The 24,502-nt window shown below is 45.0% G+C and overlaps 1 protein-coding gene across 3 annotated transcripts in view; it reads left to right on the top strand.

The window, feature by feature from the left end:
* The window catches only part of SGCG (sarcoglycan gamma), a 929,299-nt gene that overhangs the window by 331,906 nt on the left and 572,891 nt on the right, over positions 1 to 24,502 (top strand). Inside the window, exons 1-2 of one of the 3 annotated variants that reach the window (XM_086935199.1) lie at positions 6,911 to 7,286; positions 14,567 to 14,764. In XM_086935199.1, coding sequence (XP_086791325.1) covers positions 14,570 to 14,764 — 195 coding nt within the window. In that variant the 5' untranslated portion in view covers positions 6,911 to 7,286; positions 14,567 to 14,569. Of the gene's footprint in view, positions 1 to 6,910; positions 7,287 to 14,566; positions 14,765 to 24,502 lie in introns of those variants that run through there. The other 2 variants (XM_086935198.1, XM_086935197.1) reach the window with 2 other exon arrangements.

The following is a 24,502-nucleotide window of genomic DNA, read 5'->3' as shown; positions in this document are numbered from 1 at the left end:
CAGCTGTCTAGGTCTTGTATGTACGAGAGCGTCTTTCAAGCTGTGTCCCTTTTTGAATGAAAATAGAGGTTTTTGCCAATCTTTCTTCGTGCTTGCGATGATTTTCCAGTTTTTATTTATGGATTTCTTCATCAAGTTGGACAAGGCACTGTAGGTGGTCACACATGTCAGTGGCACTTCCGTCGTGGTTTTTGTGACCGGTTCAAGGAGGGCTTCTCGAGGTTGATTTCGAGCTCGTTTAAAACCCTTTTGGAGAATGTGATTGGGATAGCCTCTCTGTGTGAGCTTGTTTGTCAGGTCGGATGATTGTGTCTTGAAATCATCTAGACTACTACAATTCCGTCGAATTCTTAGATATTGCCCATAAGGTAGATTCTCCCTCAATGGGCGAGGGTGGAAACTGGCGAACTGCAATAAGTTGTTTTTCGCAGTGGCCTTGTAATGAGTCTTTGTAGTCAGTGTGGTACCACTGATTGAAATTACCACATCAAGAAAGACCACCTCCGTGGTACTCACTGTGTGGGTAAATTTCAGATACCTACTGATGGTGTTAATCCACCCCAGAAATTCCATTAGTCGTTCCATGCTGCCTTTCCAAATTAGCAGCACGTCGTCTATGTATCGTCTCCAAAAAGTGATGTTTCTTGTAAACGGATTATTAATGGACTGGATGTTATGAGCCTCAAAATCCGAAACATACAGCCCCGCCACGCTGGGCGCAAACGTGCTGCCCATCGAGGTACCAGAGCACTGTAGGAATAGCTGTCCTTTGTGAGCAAAGAAATTCTCTTTGAGAGCGATGGTAGCACACTCTAGTACGAATTCCTTGGGGGTGTTGTAATCCCATGTGACAGAATCCAGAGCTTTTCCGAGTACCTTTATTGTTTCATCTTGGGGGATACTGGTGTACAAGCTCTCTATATCTAGAGTGGCTAGAATGATGGTGTTAGGCTCAAAAGTAGTAGTCTGTAATTCATATAGGAGGTTTTTTGTGTCCTTTAAGTAGGTAGGGGTGTTCTGGACAATCGGTTTTAAGAACTGATCACAGAAGGTGGATAACGGTTCTAGTAGAGAACCTATCCCTGACACTATAGGGCGGCCCGGTGGTGGCAGCCTGTTTTTGTGAGTCTTTGGGAGTGTGTAAAAATACGGGATGACCTTCTTACTGGTTGCAATATACCACAGACAGCGGAGTTGAGTGGAAGCAGTTATTTATTCAAATTTGTAGTCCCGCCCACATGGGCGTCAGCAAAACAGGGCATGATGGTATTTGTAGTGAGGCCCATCGTAGCTTAGACAAAGTTCCATAAGAAACCCGTTTGGGTCCCGCTTATCCGGTTGCAAAGTCCACTTAAATGTCTTACCCCAGTGGGTTTTAGGAATATAAGTGCTGCTTTTAATCCTGCCAATAGCTCCGGCAACCAGGCCTCCTTCAGTCCAAGCGGCGCTCGACAATTATGAACGCCAAGGAGCCGCACAGCCGCGGCGGGACCTCCTCGCGGCTAGGCAGGCCGCTAAACACAAAAAGAACAGGCTGCCCTGGGTGAGGAGATCACACCTGAAAGAGTATCGCACACAGCAGACGATAGGCAGGCCGCTAAACACAAAAAGAACAGGTTGCCCTGGGTGGGGAGATTACACCTGAAAGAGTATCGCACACAGCAGACGGCAGCAGTGACCTTAAGCCAGCCCTTCATCCCTCAAGCAGTGGCTGCCATACGCGTTTCGAGCATGTAATGCTCTTATTCACTGACTCCTTGCAATATACCACAGACAGCAGTTATATATATACTCCTCTAATATGACGTTTGATGATAAGGATTTAATGGCACCCCTAAAGGTTTTGGCTAAATTGCAATGTTTATAAACCCACTACTTTACTGAAAGTCTTGTATTACTTGGTACACTAAAAAACAAGGTTATAGACTATTTATAAGTTGTACAGGAAATGATGTTAGTGCCTAAATCAAAGTACCAATTGAATCAACACTAAGACGCTGTGGCGCCTTTCGGATAACCCTGGGCGGTGAACTCCGCTTGCAGAGTTTGCAGAGTTTCCTGCACTCCACGTTATGCAGAGCTCGCGGCGTTCTGAAAAACTCAGCTACGTGCAGCGGATCTGAGTTTTTTTCCTCACTCGCGTTCACCAACGTCAAGTTGGCGAGCGCGAACGAGGAAAATCCACCTCCCGGCAAGATTTTTCCTTGTTTGCGATCGCCAACATCAAGCTCCCGGTGAGATTTCTCAACGCAGGAAGTCACGTTTCTCATTACGAGCGGTCACGTATGCTCACGACCGCTTGCATTGAGAAACTGCCCGTTCATGTTGAGAAAGCTGCAGCTCGAGTAAAAATCTACTCGAGCGGTAGAAAGTAAGCTTGCGCTGTGCATGGTGCTGTTTGCAATGACTGCATCCGGCACTGTGAAATCACTGCAAACTGCATTTTTCTACTGTACTTCGCCGCTTGCGGTGCTCCACGTAGTGCGACTGAGTTTGTTTTGCACTTTGCGTTGCTTCGCATAGTGCAACTCTGTGAACTCCACCCATGGTTACTTTCAGGATGGTCAGAGAAGAGGCGGCGAGCCAACAAATTGCCAGGAAGAGGTGAGCCAGAGAAGAGCGAAGGGTCTGGCGTGGTCAGTGGTCAAAGTGGGCTTTCCCCCTTCTGTGTTGAAGGATGTGGTCTTTTTAAAAGCAAAGTACATTAAAACGGGTCCCTTCCTGCCCTTAACTTGTCAGGCAAATAAACTAGCTGTTTTCTGATTAATGAGCATAAAAGCATTAAGGTAACCATGTTATTCCTGCTTACATTAACCATGCTTTACTTAATCTTGCATTTCGTATGAGTGCTTGCTTTTTGCAGGATGTTTTTACTTTTTTAGGCAGCATATTACTCTTGTCTAGAGCCTAATTTGAATCCAGTCGCATCCAGGTGTTTATAGCAGGGCACAAAGGGGTTGCAGTTGAAGGCAGTGCCAATTTCTCTCAGTGGGGCAGTATGGTGTTGAGTGGGGGAGAGGATGTGGTACTATCGTCAGAGCTGCCAAATTTGGAACTGGGAAACCAGGTTCAGCCTTCATGACCAGTCCAACAGACCACTCTCCCAAGGGAGCATATTCCCATGCTAGACCTTAGAAAGCCCTGCAAGGCCTTAGAAACCCTGGTTTCATAGCACCAGTAGACGTACCCTAGAGGTAGCAAGTGTGGGTTACTCTTGAAGGCTTGTCCACCACAAACCACACTGAAGTTCACCTCCAGTCTAGCTGACAGGCTATAAAGCAGCACACCCTAGAGTGACTATGACTCTGTTACTGAGGTCACAGGACTCCTGAGAAGGGCCCGCTCCAGGGCAGTGCTACTGGTGTGACCGCAGTGGGCGTTGACTTTGGGTGGGGGCATCAGCAACAATAAAAATGTCATGATAACTCTGGTGATTAATGTTCTTCCTTAAGAGAGATCAAAGTTTTCCCTAGTGGAAGTTTTGGCTCATAGGAAGGTAACGCAGAGGGTTAATGTGACTGCTGCAAAGAACATGTACAATACAGACCTCAAAGTGCACATAATGTAAATAGGTCAGTTGGTTACTGCTTTTGTCAGAGAGATCCTTTTGTTACTTGCAATTTATAAGTTAAAATCCTAACATAGAACAGTGGGATATTCACTGTCATCTAAGAGCTGCATGCAAACTGCAAGGTATAAATTAGAGGTTTATGGTTTTTTCCCCCAATCTTTGATTATCCTAATGTTGCAAAAAGTGTTTATTTGGATGGAAATCAATTCTGATTATTAATGCCTTAAACGCGGCGGCAATTCCGCCGCGGTGCGGGCGTTCTGAAGGGTAGGCAGGGCTGCGACGGCCAACCGTCATTCGCAGCACCAGGGAGGGAGTGCTCCCGTCGGTCGAACCTCCAACCATGGTATTATGTTTTAAGTTCTAAGTTTGTGTTTCTCCAGATCAATCACTATTAAACTATACTGCCTACTAGTATGGTTGCCATGTGACTCCTACACCCTGTAGTCCTTAGGCGTATGTAACCTTTCCTGTACAGTGATTTACACATGTATAATTGATTGTCTCTGCATTATGTGTGTGATGTAAAGTGCCCTGACCCCCTACACTAGTATTCAGTGGTGCTGTAAATCAAATTGAATGCATCTGAGAAAGAGTGTAGTTATGGAGACTGGAGGAGCACTATTAAAGAGTGGTAGTGAGGGAATATGTGGCAGAGGTGGTCATTGGGGGGCATCAACAAACATTGCTCCACTGGGCCCCACCAGAGCTAAAGCCAGTCCTACTTTTGAGGCAGTCCGCCTCACCCATTGGTACCTCCATTGGCCTGGTTTCAGCAGTAGTAACGGCAACTCACCAGGGATCAGCAATGCAGGATTTGCACACACACCAAACTAAGTGTTTAAACTTCACAGTCTCTCTGCTTCATGCACAAGCACTTTTAACATGTGCTGCCTGCTTTGGGGCTACTGGAATTATGAGGCAAAGGAGGACAAAATGACGCCACAGTGTTGACTAGATTATGCAGCAAACAAAGGCTGCAGCGTAATGCAGTATATTTTTAATACTTTATTTTGATATTTTTATACATGCTAACAGTCTCTTGAAAGATATTGGCTTATTAATACCATTGTAACATTCAAATGCAACTGTGAAAAAGGTGATCAGTCAAATTTTGCAAAGGGCTTCCACTTTGTAGCAACACAAGTCACATTTTTTAGTAACTTTTGATCCCTTTGAGCTGCAAACATTTTATTTGTTAAAATTGTCAGATTATGCAGCAGATGTTGTATTATGTGGAAAAAATGGCAGAGCCATAATTATATTAAAAAAATTTGCAACCTAGGATATTTTGCCACTCATGTTTGAACTGCTCTTGTGGAAAAAGGAGGAGAAGTGCTGATGACAGAACCTCCATGGCTCGGAGACAAATGACTTGTGCTTCCACTTTTAAGACTATTGGGACTTTCTGTGATTGGAAACATATCCCACTTTGTGAATGTATTTTAATGTCAATAACTCATATTAAACCTTGTATAATCATCTGTATCCATTGGTTGAATTTAATAATATATTAAGCTGTAACTGGTCAGTGAAATGCCAAACAAATACTAAACATTTAAATGTTTTGCGCATTCTGGCCACACCTCTGACTCTGCTCACTGATCCCAATTTAGGGTTATTCCAGCCTTCTGATTCTCCGCCCACAGTTCCCCTACATTTTTTTCCCCACTTCGACCACTGGGTGTGGCTCTTAGAGCATGTGCGAGCCCTGAAAATGTTTGTTATGTAATCATACAACAAACATGACATAATATGATAAAGTCTCTTTCAAATTAAATAAAAGTGTATTTCTTTAACATGTACAAGCTTTGACATTAATGTCATATTGTAGCACTGTACTGAGAAATACTTATTAATAGTGATAGTTTTTAAACATGAACTTAGCACTATTCCTGATCCCCCCTCCTGACCATCAGGGGTGGCTCCTCCATGTGGCGGAGGAGCGTCGTCCCACTGCTTTCTCGCAGTGCAAGAAGCAGAAACATAAAATGGTATTATAAATACCATTTTATCTTTCTGCTTCTCACACTGCGAGAAAGCAGAAGGGTTTGGTTGGGGACAGGTGGGTCAGTGGGCAGTCCTGCTCCAGGGCAGGGCAAGAGTGGCTTGCCCAGTGTTGTGAGTGCTCGGCCCAGGGCTGACCAAACCAGTCATACGCACTCTGTCCTTTTCTCCATGTAGGCTCCGTGCAGCCTACGTGGAAAAAAAATGGACTCCCCATAGACGCCTGAGCGGTCGGCGTCCCAGCCAATCACAACGCTGCCAGTGCAGCGTTGTGATTGGCTTAGGGGAGTGGAGTGAGGCTGCCTGCTTCCTGTGTGGAGGAGCGGGCGCGGGACGACGCTGAACCGGACCAAGGTAAGTTACATTTTTTTAATTTATTTAAAATTAACCCCCTGTGTGACTCCCCCAAGTGCAACCTAGCCCCTCCCCCCTCCCGCGAGTCATGCCGGCTGCGACTGGTGACCATGCCATTAATTTGTGAATTAAGAGTCAAGACGGCAGTCATGTTACCTCAGCAATTATGGCTATTAAATGAAATACAGTCGTTTTTGTACAGATGGTATTCTGAATTCACATACCTGAAAGTGTTTTCATATGTGATAATGAAGGAAAGGGAAGAGCAGTGAAATAAAATATTTGCCTAAAATCACAAAGTTTGTTAAGCGGGGAAGCAGCGGTTAATCCAGGTTTTCACTTTGTAAAAATCAGCCTCTAAATGGGTATCTATTTGGCTTTCCTTTTTACCTGAAATGTTAATGCCACCTTTCCTCATGAGGGGTAGTAAAAGGTAGACAAACCCCTGGGGCCTGCTGCCTCGCTGCCACTGCACTCGATGCACTATTGATAACTTCACCCCTGGATGTGGTTAGTAGGTATATCAAATCTCACAAACGTATAACAAATGCATGTCTACAAAAAAAAAACCTTGAAAAGATGGTACGAGCTGATTGTCAAACTCGCAGCAGGGTACAGGCTGAGTGGTGTCGAACAGGCAGCCCCACGGATGTACGGACATAGTGGACTGCAGTGCTCATTCCAGGTGCCTGTCTGCGCTCCTGCGTGACAGGGTCCGTCCCCGTTGCTGTTAGAAACAAGCGAGTCCCTCAGGTTCTCGGCGCCGCAGAAATCTTAAGAGCACATCATCGTGAGGAGAGAGCCCGCCGCAGCAGAGCCGTCCCGCTGAAAGCTCCAGCGCGCGCAGGGCGCTCCCTCCGCAGCAGCGTGTCTCAGGCATTCAGAGCAGCAGGTGAAACCTGGCTCTGATTTAATCACCCTGGTGAGTGGCGCGCGGCTGCGCTCCGCCAATGAATCCCCATCAGGACGTGCGCACGAGGCGCGAGAGCAGGCGTGCTTGAAACGCTCGCGCCTCTCAGTCAGTCCCACCAGTCTGTAGCAGTTTCCGTCATCTGTGGATGTGATGCTGTAGGAAATGGGCTCGCCGTCCTGCCCGGGAGCAAATGGACTCACATTACTCCAGGGCGCAAGCCTGGATGCAAGGGATCCCTCAGATTACGCGATTCTTTTTCTCTCTTTTCCTCTGTGGACCTGGACAGATGGTCACCGGTGTTGTTTTTGGGAAACAGCGCTGCACCAGCATCCTTCCATCTTGGCTCACTTTTAAGTTGCTGCATGTGTTCGCCCGAGTTACGTCTGCTGTTGCAAAGAGCGTTTTGATGACAGTTCGCATGTCCTGAAAGATCACCATCTGGTAAGAAACAGTTTCGGCGTGTTTTGGACATTCCTGTTGTATGAAGACGTTGTCTTGACTTCCTGGCACTGTAGGTTGAAGTGTTGGCATTTGGCGAACCGCAAGTAATTATAATTTTATAATTCCATTTAATAGCGCGTAGGTGCGTTTCGTACGTATGGGCTGCTTTATATGGGCAGGTAGGTACTGTCCTGTGTACCTGCACTTCTTTAGGGAGAGTACCTGCACTTCTAAGCACTGCTGCAGTTCATTTAATTTGAGAGTACCAGCACATCTCAGCAGTGCTGATATACCTTTAATGGGAGAGTAGTAGCACTTTTCAGCGCTGCTTCAGTTCATTTAATGGGAGAGTACCTGCACTTCTCAGCACTGCTGCAGTTCATTTAATGAGAGAGTACCTGCACTTCTCAGCACTGCTGCAGTTCATGTAATGGAAGAGTACCTGCACTTCTCAGCACTGCTGCAGTTCATTTAATGAGAGAGTACCTGCACTTCTCAGCACTGCTGCAGTTCATTTAATGGGAGAGTACCTGCACTTCTCAGCAGTGCTGCAATACCTTTCAAGGGAGAGTACAGTCAAACAGGTACTTTAATAAATGTGTATCTACACTTCTATATTCCTATTTAAGACACTGCTTCAGCAAGCGGAATGTTACCAACAACTCAAAGCAGTGTCATTTGAGGCACACGACTTTCAGCTACCCCGAGTCACTACCTGGCAACACTGCACTGTACAGCAATGTTTACTACTTGCTGACAATTGTAAGCATTTCGTAATACATTTGGTCACCCCTGGATTTTTGTCCAACTTCATGTTGTAGTGTGGGACTTGAAGTCTTAATTCTGACATTGTTCTTTTAAATTAAACGATCCCACAGTCTACAGCAGTCTGCTGTCCTGAGTACCTGCACTTCTTTAATTTGAAAGGGAACTTACCAGCACTTCTCAGCACTCACTGCTGCAGTACACTTAATGGGAGAGTACAAACACTCGTCAGGAGCTAATAGGTACTCTAAATAGTGAGTACCTGCATTTCTATATTTCCATTTAACATTCTGGTCTAAAGTGTTGGTCACTGGAAAACCAGGACTAGCTGGAGACGTCAATCACGACATAGGGTTGCTTGGCAGTCTCCTTGGTGATGAATATGTGTGAACGTGGTTCGAACTGGCTAAAGTGCACAAGGGGCTTTTACTCATTTCATGCCATCCGTTCCTCATAATGAGGGTGACATGATGGATCCATGTCAACTAGATACCATTTTTCTAGCCCTCAATGTTGCTTTTACATACTATTGTTTGTTTGTCGATCAAATTGGCTCAATTAAAATGAACCAAGAATACAGCTCCCAGAATACACATACTTTAAATCCAACCCAGAAATGTAAACGTTGTATTCTGATATTATGGAGTCATCTGGTTCCACTAATCATAATGTTCTCGCCATGCTCAACCACGGCGAAGGAAATGCATGGGATGGGGTGGTGGTTATTCGCCCCCCCCCCCCCCACACCCTCCCTCAATATTTTGGGAGTGTAAAAGGGAACAGGGGCAGTGCTAACCTCAACTTTAGAAGCAGACAGTGAAGATGAAATAGTGGCAGACAGAGCATGCCTAAGTCTCCTTGTATCGCTGCAACCCGAGGAGCAAACTGTGGGAAGGATATATTGCCTCTTTGTTTTGTTAAATACTTAAGGGCAGTCATTGAGGTCATTCTGTAAAGTCAGGCGACCCTGAGAGTGAGGGAGACAGGAGATGCAATTTCATTATGTAAATGTTACTGCTGGCTTGGCTGACTTGAGATAAAGGACACCTCAATCCCCACAATCAAATAATGACCAAAAACCAAAGAGGTCTCATAGCCCTCCGAGTTTGCATCTTGGGTTACCGTTTTTCAGAGGGACACTTGCTGCTGCTGCATGGTTTCTGACATGCATGTTCTGTCAGTGTTTGATCTTCAGTTCCTTGGAAACATTCCAAACAGGCAAGTACACCTTTACATCTTATAACAACTTTCAAAAGATGTGTTTATACTGTCGGCTTGATATAAGGTGTTGACAGTCAATTTATTGCACTCCATACCCTAATGCTAATTAGGGTAACTGAACAGAGTGTAATCCTACAGTCTCTGAACCGAACAATGTGCAATCCTGGACTCCAGTCCGGCTTCCCCACGTCACCACATTGTTTGATCCGCACAGCTCATGATGGTTCTTCACTACTTATAATTTTCCTTAACACGCCAATGTGACAGCACAATTCACTACAGGTTCCCCCTTTACAAACCTCAATTTTGTATGGGGAATACAAATAAAATATTATTGCTTATTATTCAATAACAGTATTAGCTCTATAAATAGAGAACAGGGCAGCCTGAAACATTTTGTGTGACTCGCAGCAACGTTGTTAGGGCATAGGGATATTCTGAATGTTCATGTTTTAGCAAAAAAAATGCTTTTAATAAATGTCACTTCAACTCTCCAACATAATCATACGTATTTAATTGAGACACTTAGAAATGTTGAAGTTTGATGTCTTTATCATAACTTCTCATGACATTTGTTGCCTCATTTACATCGTTTGATGCCTCGGCTTGAGGCCTGGCTCTCAAAGCCAAGTCAGACTGCTGGATCCGCTCTCCCGGAGGTTGTCCATGGCTCCTCACAGACATTATGGGGGTCATTATGATTGCGGATTTTCCGCATCCTCGGGGCCGGCGGAAGCCACCGCCGGCCCCGAGGATGCGGAAAATCCGCAGCGGACTGACCAAAGACCCACCGCCAGATTAGGATGGCTGGTGGGTCCTGGTTTCCGTCCGCAGCTTTCCCGCCGCGGTCGGATTACAACCGCGGCGGAAAAGCTCTAATATGGTGACGGTGTCTTCCAGACACCGTCCACCATATTAGGATGGCCAGTAAAGTATGCTTTTCCGCGGCAGGTTTTCCGCCGCGGAAAAGCATACGGAACTTCACTGCGGGGGTCCGTTGCGGGCCCCCTAGGTGAAGGGGGAGTGGGGGGTACACATGGGGGTACCTATGGTACCCCCCTGCATTTGCATGCAGAAAGCGGCAGGCACCGCGCGGTGCCTGCCTCATTCTGCATGCAAATGCAATGCGTGCATTTTTAACATTGCCGCGGGTGCAGCTTGAAGCTGCACCCGCCGCAATGTTAAAAATAGAGGATGTGACCGCCAGGGTGGCGGTCACATCCTAATTGCACAGGAGGGAACTCCGCATGCCATGCGGAGGTTCCCTCCTGCTCTGGGGTCGCGGACGGACGCAAGTCCGTCCGCGATCCTAATCGACCCTTTAGTGTCTCCTGTGCCCTTTGGTTCAGCACTCCTCTCCTCCTGTATGAGTCCCTTGCTATCTGATATGATTTCCTGTTATATCCTTATTGATCGGGTGACCAGATCACTCCGTCTCAGAGGGACACAATTTTTCCAATTTTATGTTTGAGTTAACATATCAGTGCATTCTGGGAATTGTATTCTTGGTTTATTTTAACTGAGGGTATTGGACCAATACACCTGCTAAAAATGATATGTAAAATCAAAGTCCGGGAGTGGAAAAGTAATGTCCTAGTAACACAGAGCCACCTGGTTACCCTGATTATCAGGCCGAAAATCATGCCATGTCGTTTCCAGTGAGAATCATTATGGTAATAAGTGGTTTTGTAACCTGAAGGGTACTCTGCCCTTTATGTCACAAAAGCTAGTTAACTATAGCATTTTGCTGTGAAAGTTGGAAGAATGATAAAACCAAAACGCCACTGTTTGTTGCACTTCAATACTAATGCGGAAACCATATGGCCATTATGAATGTGATCACTGGATTACTCTTATTGATACCTTTTAGCAGCCCCTGCACCCAGAACCAAAACATTCAAGATAGTTCAACTTTTGTTAAAAGTTGCCTTTTAAAGAATCATAAATGCCAAAAGGCATGTATGAGAAGTTCAGCAAGTCTTGCTTTTATAATGACAGAGATAGTACTTTATGGACCTTATAGGGTCACTTTCACCACTAAAACTACGATTTAATCCTTTCAAGCAAAGTAAACCAAGCACCGTGAAGCTGCTGTAAAAAGGGGACTCTCTAGAGTTGTCGCTCATGGCATAGGTGTTAGGGGTAACAGCTGTTGTTATTCCTGGTTTGTCCTTGCTACCCCTGGGATCTTGTTCATGAGAAGAATGACAGGGGTACAACATTATTAAAGCTCTAAGAATCAGAGGGCTTTATGACTCATGTTTACTCTCTGTAGTTTTGCCTCCCTCTCTTTCTTTAATCCCTTTGGAAGCAAAAAGGTGGCAGCGGCGGGTTAAGAATGGGATAAGAGGTCAACCTTGTGATGTCATCTGACAGCATAGTGTGTGTGATGTCACTCTTTTACTCCTTTCATTTTAGTAAATAAACGTCCCTCGGCCCAGCTTGATAGCCATGTGAATGTCTCCTATATATGCACAATTGTGTTATGGGTGTGCATTTATAAAAAAAAATTATAAATGGATATTCCCCCGGGCTCTAAGTGGGATGACGAAACTTGTGGGAGGTCTCTGAAAGGGGCATGGCCTAAGAAGTGTAATTAGGAATCCTTTCCATTAGACATGACCTAATACAAAGAAGGACGTGTCTTAAAACATTTAAACTAAAATCCTGTACTTCTCAGAACATGTCACCCAACCAGTATGTTAGGGTCTCTGTGTGATGTGTTACTGCATCAAGACAGGTCACACAAAAACAGACATATCCCTAGAACAAGCTAGACCTCTTGGCCTTGCCAATGCTTACCAGAAGTGCCAGATAAATGAGTAAAAATAATTTTGTTATGAATAATTAGAATAGAAATGGTTTATTTTCTGAAAATAGGAGACTGTGAATGAAACATTGCTGAGGTCTGTGAAAGGATTAGTGATCTTCCGAGTGTCTCAGCCCCTGCTGTTACTCCCTTTCCACTACTTTCCTCTGTAGTCTCTCACTATGTTAGACACTTGGACCCTTTTTCTTCCCCACATCTTCTGAAATCTTCCGTCTGCATATCTCACGCCTAGCCTCTGCCCTCTTCTGCACCCTCTTTTCACTCTATCCTGCATGTGCTTCTTTCCTTCTCCTTCACACCACCCCTCCCCCCCCCCCCGCAAACAGACCACGCCCATGCACCTGTAACTATTGCATTTTATGTTACTTTTTAGCCTTATCAATATTTTGAAATGTGTGTACCTCCGTCACACACGTGCATGGGATCACGTTTGACTATTGCTCTGAGCGCTCTGCACAGAGGCCAAGCATTGGATGAGCTTGTGTTCTGAACTTTATGACCTAATGACAAGCACTGTGGAAAAACGTGCACTGCTTTCAGCTTCAACCCAAAAGTTTGTACTGGTGATACATTATAAACACCCACCCACAACTTGAACTCACAGTCACCTAGAAAGGACAACACGCTGTAGGAAGTCAATTAAACAACAACACTCAACATGTGAAATGTTCACAAAAAATACGTTGCTTGCAGTGATTGCCTTCGCTGTTTTTATTGTGGCCCTTCAGAAATCATCCGTGTTTTTGCTGTAAAGCTAAGGACATGATTATAGGGTCCGGTAATGTTTAATCACTGCCAGGTCTGCTATTCGGATGTACCCGCTCTACTTGATCTTCTCCAGTTTGTGGCTTTCCTGAATGCCTGGGTATGTGTGATGCGTTTTAGGGCACTGGTAATGGGTACCAAACCCTGGAAGATCCGTGCATCCTTTTCTCACCGGGGCGCTAGGTGGCGCACTAGTTCATTAGCTGCTATTGTCCAACATGGAACGAACAGGACGTAAAAGAAATGCATTTCGGTGCAGCGAATTTGAAGCGAAAAATGCAATTGTTTAGTATTATATATGTATTTGCTTTATAGTTACATAAAACAACATCTTTCCCCGGCCGTCACTAGCACAAATCCACAACCTTTTGCGGGATCACATTTTGTCCAGAAAGTTTTGCTTAGCTCTGCTCTTCTAATGTATTGCGTTTCCTAGCAGATACGTTTTTAAAACAATACCCGCTGTATGTTCCTCTGAAAGGAGGCCACACATCTTCCAAACCAGTGGAAAAGCTGTTGTGTATAGCCCTGCATTAACGCCATCCAAGTTCAAAGCCTGTGTCAGCCAGATGCACGCTCTATATATTCCTTTAGGCTCTTAGCGCCAAAGGTTAATAAATCAGCAAACAAGCACTCTAGAAACGTCATCATGAGTTTAACATATATGCGCACACCATATTAGCGGGTGTTATCGGGACTTACTGCACCTGCAAGTTTATGGATGTTTCAATAGTTTGTGTGCTTGCAAGATTTGTTGAAAATATTAATATATTTGTCTGATTTTCTGAACACCCGGGCTAAAATTCCTAAATGTACTCAGGTAGCCTTGCATCTCCATAAACGTCTGACCCATGAGGCACCCCTCATACCATAGGAGCTCAGCTTGCCCACAACCTTCTTTTACATAAACGACCTTGCATCCAAACCTTACAGTGCATTTGCAGTGTATAACTTTCTTCCTGGAGGGAACTTCCTTCTTTGCTAGAAACACCTTACTTATTTTTTGAGGAGTCCCAACCTCCTCCCCTCCCTGAAATCGATGTTATTTATACCTGCTTCCACAGGAGTACATCTTCTGATATTTTATGGTGGGAAACTACCTGCAATACATTTGCTAATGCCTCTAAACTTGCTAAGTTGCTTAAGCTCAATAGCTTTTGCGGGTGGAACCACTTTGAAAGACCACAACTCACCCTTGCAAGAAGATTAGTTTAAACAGAAATCTACCAGGACCGTTTCGGTGTGAGCAAACATAATTTGCCTAAAAATCCCCACCAGGTAAGGTGTTTCTAGTGAGCGTGTATCCATTGAAAGTGCTACTATTTGCATCCGTTTCACTTAGGTACACAAGTGACTGTGATTCTGACCCTGTGGCGCAGAAAAACTATGTTGTCTCAAAATGCTTCTTTTAAAGACAGACACTGTAACGAAGAGACGAAGAGATGAAATTATATGCCGAAGATCATACAGTTGAGGCAGTCTAGAAGCCAGGGTTGAAAGTCATGCTTCTTGTTCCCGCAGGTTGCAACTTAATTTATAGTGCATGCACTTTCTGACGTTCTAGTGCTGTGGAACAAACATGTTTGCACCACAAACCTAAGTATTTGGGTATTGCACAGGACAGCTAAGCACTCCTCAGTGCCTGTGTGAGCGTCTCACGCGCATGTACTTGTTACTAACCCTGGGCTTTCCCCAACAGCAGATGGTCCGGGAACAATACACCACAAGCACACAAGGCACGAGCCTGGAGAGGCCGGACACCCAGTATGTCTACAGCATCGGCATCTACGGATGGCGCAAGCGCTGCCTCTACCTCTTTGTACTGCTCCTGCTGGTCATCCTCGTGGTGAACTTTGCACTCACAATCTGGATCCTTAAAGTGATGTGGTTTTCTCCGGTAAGTGCTTCCTTTGCTTGCACATTTCCTGTTTTTGTAATGCATGTTAATGCCATTTACTATGTGCACTTGTTTTATCACCTGATCTATTTGGTATGTATGTCAGGTTCCATGCCTGTAATAGGGAAGTCTTTCCGCCTCATTAATTATTATTTTCATTTTAGCTGAAAGCACCCACATTGCTTTAATCTTTCGAAAGGGCCTTCTTTCACGCTCTCTTCTCTCCCTTTCATTCGCCTGTCCCTTTCTTAATCCCTCATTCCTTTCTCCCTTCTTCCCCATGTTTGCCTCCCTCTCTCTATCTGGGATGCCAGGCGAAATATATGTTCCATAATAAAGTATGTTATTGGGAACAATTATATTATTAAACCTGTAGTGACACGTTTAGTACTGCATTGAAAGGGCCTCATTCAGCAACATTACCATAGGACAGCGTAATGTAGTGGAAACATCACTTCTTCCAGCCTAACATTTTCAACATCACTATCACTTTTTGGAGGAAAACAACTGCCCCCATTGTCGCAAGACCTGCTTGATGAGTTTATCTAACTGGACTGATTTAACCCATTGTCTGAGGGGTCTGGTTACATGTTTTGTGTACTGCGTCTACACATGATGACACAGCACAGAGTAAGCCACTTATGCAGATCATCAGAGAGTAATATGCTCTTTATTACTCCTCTGCCACTGCCTAACAGTTGAAAGCAGGGGCAGATGATTGTGGGCCTTATATAACATTAAATAATAGATGGTTAAAGCACCTCTGGGTTCTGAGTGACATCATAGACAGCTCAAGCTTCACTATCGTCTCTATAACATCACCCTGAACCCCTTAGTGAACAATATTCCATAAATTCACTGTTACCCATCTAAAATTCCATATGCTGAAAGGTTGGGAGTGGTATCATAACTCCTTCAAGGTTCCACCTCCTATGAGTCAAGGACAGCTCCTGCACTCAACAGTGATAACTTATAGCATATTAAATTAATTGCCAGTGCATATATGTGAAGTGTAATGTACTAATTATTACCATTGTTGAATTTGAAGAGGACCATGACTTATGAGAGGTAGAACTTTGAATGGTCATGATGCCCTCTCCATCTAACAATGGTTATAAAGAACACATTGAATTCTGCACTTTGACATATTATTAAATCCGTGATTTTTTTTATGTGTATTCATTTTAAGTATTTAATGAAAACTGCGGTGCAAGATGTAACATTTGAACAGGAAGGCAAAATTACACAGCAGAAGCCTTGAGATTTATTAGGACAGTTGTTTTCTTTTCTGAATTTATTGTTACAGACAATGAAAGTGCTTTATATTGTGTTCCTGTCAATTTCACAATACTGTGGTGTTGGACTTGACCCTTTTTGCAGGGTCATCCCGTAACTTTGTGCCTTCCTCCTGTAAATTTTCTGACCTGTCATTGGTGGTTTTAGGACTCTGGGCACTTTATCACTGCTGTTTGGTGCTAAAGTGCATGTGCTTTCGATGGTAAACTTGGTAAGATTGGTCTACACCTGTTTTGCATATTTAATTTACCTGTCAGTCCCTTGTACAATGGTATCTCCTATAACCAGGGCCAGTAAATGAAATGCTACAGGTGGGCTTGCAGCGCTGCTTGCGCTACCCACCAAAGTAGCCTTTCACAGGGCCGGACTGGGAACCAAACCCACCCTGGAAAAGTGCTCGCCCCCCCGGGGGGTTTGGGGGTGTGGCTGAGCTCTTTGCCAGGGTCGGTTTTGGCCGATTTTGTTACAGGGCCGATATTGCAGCTATGCTGCAAAACTGCCCTGTAACAAAAACAGCCACCAGGGGCATAAAAACGGCTCCGACCCTGGCGCCCCACTGGGGAAATGCCCAGTGCCAGCTACGGCCAGTCCAGTCCTGGCCTTTCAAACCAGTCTCAGGACTTAGCCACTGCAGGGCCTGCATGCATAGTTTACTGCTGCTGTGATGTGGTACATAAAGTGATTGCCACGTCTGTGACTCTTTTACTACATATCAATCACCCCTAAGGTAGGCCCTAGCTAGCCCTATGGGCAGCGTGCAGTGTAGGTAAAAGGTAGGACATGGGCCATAACTGTGTGGCATGTCTTGGTCATGACAAACAGCCTGTTTGGTTTCTCACTGCTGTGAGGCTGCCCTCTCATAGGAAATGCATTGGGGATTCCCTGATATGTGCTTCAGTGGTAATTCCTGATATGAGAGGGGTAGCATGATCAAGTTTGGTATATTTGGAATAGTGGTGATAAATGCTGTGTATTGGTGTTTGCGGATTTATTATTACTATTTTAGAAATGCCATTTTTAGAAGTAGGCATTTCTGTGTGCTATATGTCTTTGGTCCTTTGCTAGGATGTGTATTGACTGTCTAGCTTTGGTGTGACAGGGGCTGGGGAGGTGCAGTGGATGAGTCAGCGCTAGGCTAAATAGACCTGGTCTGCATGTGTAGTGGTGGGAGGAGTAGCACCTCTACCTGAATAGAGCTGTGCCTGCCTTCCACAATGATCGCTCCACCCTCCCGTGGTGAGTCTGGGGCAAGGGCTTACACTTACAATGGGGAGTGTTGTGCACTGTAAATATATTTTTAAGTTCCCTCCAGAACTGGTTTGGACTGGGCTCAGAGCCCTGTGCCAGCAGAGCACAAAGACTTTATGAATTATAAATATTGGGGCTGTGACCCCATGTCTTTTGAGCTTACTTTGAACCGCCACAGACGCTGCTGGCTACAGACTGCCAGGAGGAACCGCCATGGAACTTGCTGAACCAGAGAGCTGACCTGCTGCCTGCTGGGTAGAAAGGACTGCCACTATGTTTTAGACCTTTTTGTGCATGTCTTCCTGTGCCTGGTTGTTGGTAGCCACAGGGATCTATCACAAAAAGGAGCTTAGAGGGAAAAGAACCTGGTTGCCCTCCACTCAAACGGCATCAATAACAATGAAACCCTGTCTTATGGACGCAGATCGTGTTGGTGTGCCATGCAACAGATCAATCTCGTATCAGTGTTTGCCTTGGCATTACCCTCATATCTATCGTATTTATATGGGTATCTACTGCAATGCGTCCAAAACCTAAAACTAAAAAAACTTTATTTTTTATATAAAAAACGTGAAGAAGGTTTGGTATATTGGTTAACATCCATTGACAGTCGGACAGAACACCACACAGTGACTGAAAATTCAGTCTATACAGTGCTAATCCCAAAAATATTTCGAAGGTGTTAAAGCAAATTCAGCAGGAAAAATATTCTGTCAAAAAAAATATGTGACGAAAAGAATGACACCTCACGGGAACACCACTCTCGGGGTAACTGGCGAGTTTTCACCAGACTGGGCCCCTTTTCTCGTCACTGGTCGTCATTCAATTCAAAAACAAAAGAAAGTGTCCAAACAAAACCAAACGAAGTGAAAGTGCGCTAAAGCAGAGCCCTTTGGCACTGCTGGTGACAAAACAGTGTGCTTAAAATCAACAGGCACACCTATTCGCAACCAATTTATTCCTGTTATTTAGGCATGGACTGTAGAATTAAAAAGGCTGGTAGCTAACCTTGCATGCGATTACCTATCGGGCAGACGGCAGTCCTTGAACGTAGGTCCCGGGCAGGGAGTCGCGAGCGAGAAAATTGAACGCCGCGTGAACATTTCCCACACCGTTCTGACCCAGGAAGTTATTTTTCTTCTTGTAATCTGTAACTTTGGCTGCTGTGATCCACAGTGTGCCAGCACGGGTAATATCCGTGAGTAACTACACATTTACTATTTTTTCTATTTTTCACATTAAGTGCCTCACATGAGGGTGTACCTTAGCGCGTACATACCACCAGAGTGCAATTTAGTTGTGGTCCTGACGAATGCTGTGCGATCCTGCTTTTTTTACAGCAGAAACATGTTGACCAGACATCTTAATTAAGGACACGGGTCTCCTAATATAGAACCCATGATTGTCCGACTTTCACGTTTTTTAACCCTAATACAGGTTGGCCTGCATTAAACATTTTGTCTGGGCTCCAACCGTGTATTTTTTAATCCTGCACTCACATATTCTGCACATCTTTTGAGTTAAATCACTAATACACTCACCACCAACCCGCTCCACTGTAACTCAGGCATTGTAGCACGCTGGGGGGGCATTCGGCCACCCAAGCGGGGACCCGATGATGAAGCATGTCAACAACTAGTGGTGAGTGAGGGTCCTTTCAAACAAGAGGTTCTTGGGTCTTCCCTGTTGGATGCAGTCATTCCGGCCCACTGGGTTGCTACCTCCTGGTTATTAAGATTGGAATTGCCCAATCCAATACGTTGCCATAATTAGGTAGGGGCCTCTAAATAACCTGACACTTCTATTTGTTTTTTCTTATCACACGTGTTTTACGTTTCACTGAGTCACTCCTTAGTTGTTTATGATATACTTGTTGGGGTACAGGAGTGTTTACTCGCGCCCTATCTCTCTTGTTGATATTACTATGCCATTACCTATCGCCAACATGTTTCATTGCCTCAAAAGTAAAGGCAGATTCGTCAGGGCAACACACCTTGTCACCACACCACTGTTGGACACTTTGTTCTGTAACGACTGTCAAATAGAAGAAAGGATCCACAAGGATCTCCCAGGGCTGAATAGCTTGCCCTAGGTGAGTTGGAACGGCGTATGGTGAGCGCCGTGCTCTATGCCCTGTGATTTGGAACAGCGCTAGTGGAGCGCAGGTCATGACCTGGAAGAGCGCTATTGTCGGAGCTTGAGTAAGTTGCGGTGCTGGTTGCATGTCCCGCACCATGTGGCATGCAGCAATTATAGTTCAGCAGGGGCTCTGCTGAAGTGGCCCCGTAATGCTGAACCCGATAGAGATGTCACAACGAGAAGGCAGGGCGGAAGCCTACCCTGCAGTGTGGTGCCAGGAGGAGGGCTGCTCTACACCCTCAGCTTTCGGGAGTCAGGCAGAAGGAGCTGGTCGTGGGCAGGGCAGCCAGGAGCCGAACTACCAAGTCATCAGTGGCCACCAGATGCAAAAGGCTGTGTTGCCAAGCCTGGAAGTGGGCAGAGCTAAACGGTAATGTGTTCCACAACGAAGAAGGCGCCAGCAGAGCTGACGGAGACTTCGCTCTGTGTCCTGCCTCTTCTGCCTCACTTGAGGGACTCCGGTGTGAGGCCGCCCCCCAGGTGCAGTCTTTACAGTTGACCACGAGGCACAGGAGGGCTCCAGATGGACTGTAACGCCATAGGACTTCCAGGAGGTCGCAGGAGACTGGTCTTGCCTGGCAGTTGGCTGCTTGTGTTTGGCAGAGACCGGGTGTGTGTGCGCATAGTATTGGATGTGCAGGGCTCTGGGGGCATTCTTGTTCGACAGGACTGGGCAGAACCTCGACGGAGGTCCCGGTCCTGCAATTACCATGCAGCCCCCACAGCGAGCACTGAAACACCAGGGCTGCCGAGTTAGAATAGAGGTGCCGGTACTTCAGTGCCCTACATGTGATGGGGGCTAGTTGGTTCTCAGGAAGGTCTTTGGGGCAGGCATGTTCAGGCCCTGATTATGCTGTGGGGCTACATTACGGTATATACTGCAAAGTGAGTAATTTGTTATGCCCTGATGTAATTAGGCTTTGGGGTTACATGGCCAAAGTTTGTACCCTACGCATCACTATGGTGATTTTATTGATGGGTGCACTCGGATAACAGTTTTCTATGATGCACTACTGATGATGTTTGGCATACGGTGTTACGCTTAGTGTAATATTACCAGTAGTTACTGGTCAGCCTGATGTGTTGTTGTGACAGTGGCCCGATTGGCCTAAGGATTTATGTAATACATGTAAAGTCATGTCAAGTGCCTGGTGGCACAGTGTATATATGTGATTATGTTCTAATGCATTTTATGGATAATACAAAGGCTATTTTTTTATATAACGTTTTGTGGAGTTTCATTTGTGGTGTGTCTAGTGTGTCGCTGCTGTGTGAGTGTGTTGTGCAAACGCTTTACACATTACCTCTGGGATAACCCTGGCTGCTCTGCTAAGCTACCAAGGGGGTGAGCAGGGGTTATCTTCAGCATGTAACTCCCTTCCCCTGACTAGATTGGTGGTTTCTGCCTGGCTTAGGCGAATGCCCTAGCCATCCAAAAATCTAATTTCTAACATGTTGTATTTATGAGTTTGGGAAGTAGTAGTACAAGAGTACTTTTACATTCAGTTAAATGCATTTGTGCCTTAGCCCTGGAACACCCAACCCATCAGTAATTAAGGTGCAAGGACGATGCTGTCCTTTTTACTTGTATCCATTGTATATGAGTATTCACACTTTATTCTCATTTTAGATGGTTTGCGGCCAATTCATCAAGTAAGAGTACACAAGACACTCTACATACTCCTAAATGGCTTCGCAAACCGGCCCCTTTGAATTTGACCTTAGTGTATAGTAATACATTTGTGAATGTGTATGTATTAATGCAGATGATCTAACAAGCAAGCACATGCGAAGTGAGGAAGGATGTTGTTTACTGGCCATACGATAAAAGCAAGAAGCCAGGAGTACACAAGATCATTCACTGAGGATGACTGGGCTTGTTGGGAGCCTTATATGTTTCAGCTGAGTTTTGTAGAACAATTGGGGGTATACAATTATGTGAAGCTCCGGTGTTGACTGGGTGGCTGTGCAGGTGCATGGCTTTTGTGAGTTGGGTTAAATGTAACTTTGTGTTTATAAGTGTTTTAGGCCTTAGCCAACTAGATAGAAAAGATGACAAGGTTTAAGTATCTTTTTGGAGGGTTTTGGGTTTCTCTTCAACCTCAAGGAATTTTGGGGGGATTGAAAGGCTCATGGGACATGGGTAATTACGCTAGACCAGTTTTGTTGGTCAAAGCTCAAAAGTGTTTAATAATTCTTAACTAGGATGATGATTGATGGTTCTCCCCTAAGTGCTTTTTAAGAGCATTTTCAAATCAGTTAGTAGGACTTGGAGACCATGTTTCTTCCACATTCCTTTTTGCAAACTGCACACAATGCTGTGGTGTTCTTCAACTAAACTGACGCCTTCTCGATGGGTTTTTAATGAATCAGAGCACGCTAAGACATGCATGAAAATCATTATGTTGCAGCACACTCCTCAATGAAGGTAAATGGTTCTTTCAATGGGACAAACAACACTCTCTAGAACAGTTGTCTCCTACCTTTTCTGTAGCAAGAGATGCTTATGTTCACTTTAAAATATTCCCAAGCTACTATTATTAGTAAAAGTGACAACATCAGACAAGATTACATTGGTGGGGACGCCATTCAAGACTATCAGTAGTGATCACCTCAATGCATCAGGCAGGGTTATCACCAGTGTTGTAAGAACGGCTTTATCAATTTGTAATGGTTCTACATGGATAACACATCACAGCCATAGCATAATGCCCCTGACACCAATGTAATAGTTCTCCCCTAGGCCGCATCATTTATCACAGAAATATGAGCTTTAAATGAAACTTGTGAATTTGAATGCACAGGTGCTCGTTGAAGGGCATATTGGCGCTGGAATCACACATGTTTCGTTTTACCCAACTCAGTGGCTGGAATGATTCAATCGGAAATTCAACAGGAAGTTCAAATGAAATGTAACACATTTTCTCCCAACATCAGTTAATAAGTTCTCATTTGCACACATTTTCAGCTTGAATACACATTTTTTAATGTTGGTACATATATAGTAAGCATGGGCGAATTTTGCGAATCTCGCGTTCGCGAATTTTGCGGATTTGCGAACTCGCAATCCGCAAAATCCGCGAATTCTCGCGAATTTGCGGATTTTTTTTTTTTGTGTTTGCGCGGGTTTCTGCCAGTTCGCGAGGGTTTTGTACAATGTCGCAAATTGCGAACTTACCTGTCGGGTCGCAAGTTTCGCGAACTTGTTGTTTCTACGTGTCCAGCCTGTTTGGGACACTCTTCTTCATCACTGCCACTCTCTGTCACCACTGCCACTCTCTGACTACTCATGCCACCCTCTGGCCCACCCATGCCACCCTCTGTTTCATCACAGCACCCTCTGGTTGTCCAGTCAGTGTACATTATTGTGGCAACGCAAGCACACCTTCCCTGCCTCAAGTGACCTGAATTAATTTGGGGCTGATTAATGTGTCACAGAATATTTTTTTAGCTGGCACCTGCTTCCTTAGTGCTTCCTGATTAGTGATCTTTTGCACTTGCTAAGTGCTTTCATTGTTGCAAAATTAGTTACAACACCTGCCCTGCCCCAACTGACAATAATGAATTAGGGGCTGATTAATGGATTTGAACTTCCAGCCTGGCTCCTGCTTGTCTCCCTTAGCTGTAATTCAGGACCTTTGTGGCATATGTGTAACTATTCTGAGGTTCAGAGCAGGGTCACATAATAGTTGCAACTGGCAACTGAACTCTGGAGGGGCCCCTCAGGAAGCACTACAGGAAATGGCTACTAATGATGAGCCTGAACTTTTGAACCTGGTAAGTAGTTTCAGTTTTGCTAAGATCGTATTTCTGCAATTTTGCACTTATTCGCGGTCCGCGAAGTTGTGCTGGGAAGCCGCGAACTCACGCGAACAGTGCGAGCAAAATCCGCTGCTCGCGGATTTGCGGATTTTGCGGGAGATTCGCGAATCTCGCGGATTGCGAATTTACCGAAAATCCGCAAAATCCGCGAGCGAAACGGATTTTCCGCCCATGCCTAATATATAGAGTCATTCAGCAAAGCAAACACTTCTACTTTAGTAAGCTGGGTTGCATACTGGAGAGCTAGTTATATGGAGCTGGAAAGCTACCAGTAGCTCACGAGGTACACGTTGGAGAAGCCTGACCTAGAACCATCTTCAAACGTTGGGGAAGGCACTCCAGCATAGTGTAGCGCAAGAAGAAAGGGGGTCTACCATAGTTATACACTATCCTTCGCTCACACACCCTTATGTACATCATAGGTAAAAGGTCCAAACCAGGCAGGAAACATCAACAAAAGAATACACAGGCAATAAGCAAAAGACACAACAAAAGCAGGCCAAATTCATGCCTCATTCAGGGTTCCATACTACCATGGGTATGCAGAGTGAAGGTGACCACGTAGAAAGCCTAGTATTGAGTGGGCAAAGTAAAAGTATACACTTCTAGGACTAAGTGGCTAAAATGCATACAGGTTAATTCCCTATATTGCACTGGAACAAATTAGTGACGAAAATTGCAAGGAAGTTATGGACCTTTATTTCATTTCCTCAGTGGTGTCCAGCCCTGTATTAGTCTAGCTATTCACTTTGCCTGGGAAAGTAGGTTCAAGGCGACTCCAGATTGCTGCAGGGATGACAGTAACATTAGTCAAGGTTTCCAGATGAATGTGGATTCAAGAGCATTGTTCTGCATGTTAAGCTAGCTCGCAGGCGATACGCTTAAGATGAGAAAGTCATGTATGAGGTGTCATGGACCAGCCACCGAGCATGTAGTCCAGACTCGGGGGCCCTACAGTAGGTAGAAGCATGTGAATCATGGCATAGTTCAACTAGCAGGGCAATTGTCAATTTTTGCTTTTACAGAACTGCCTCATCCCAACCATTGGCACTTGCACCATCAAGGGTTCATCCGTCACTCTGAGGAGGGTGTGTCTCGTATGATAACCTTGGGATGATGGCGATAGTTTTGGGTAGTCAGAACATACCTGCTTCAGGAAGAGGCACAATGATTGTGAGATGACACTATAACATACACAACCCACCAATACCAGGCTGAACACTGTCGAACAAT

The sequence above is a fragment of the Lissotriton vulgaris genome, chromosome 8 (genome assembly GCF_964263255.1).
Source record: "Lissotriton vulgaris chromosome 8, aLisVul1.2, whole genome shotgun sequence".
NCBI lineage: Eukaryota > Metazoa > Chordata > Amphibia > Caudata > Salamandridae > Lissotriton > Lissotriton vulgaris.
Note: the sequence above shows the minus strand (reverse complement) of the source record. Positions and strands in the feature narration are given on the sequence as shown.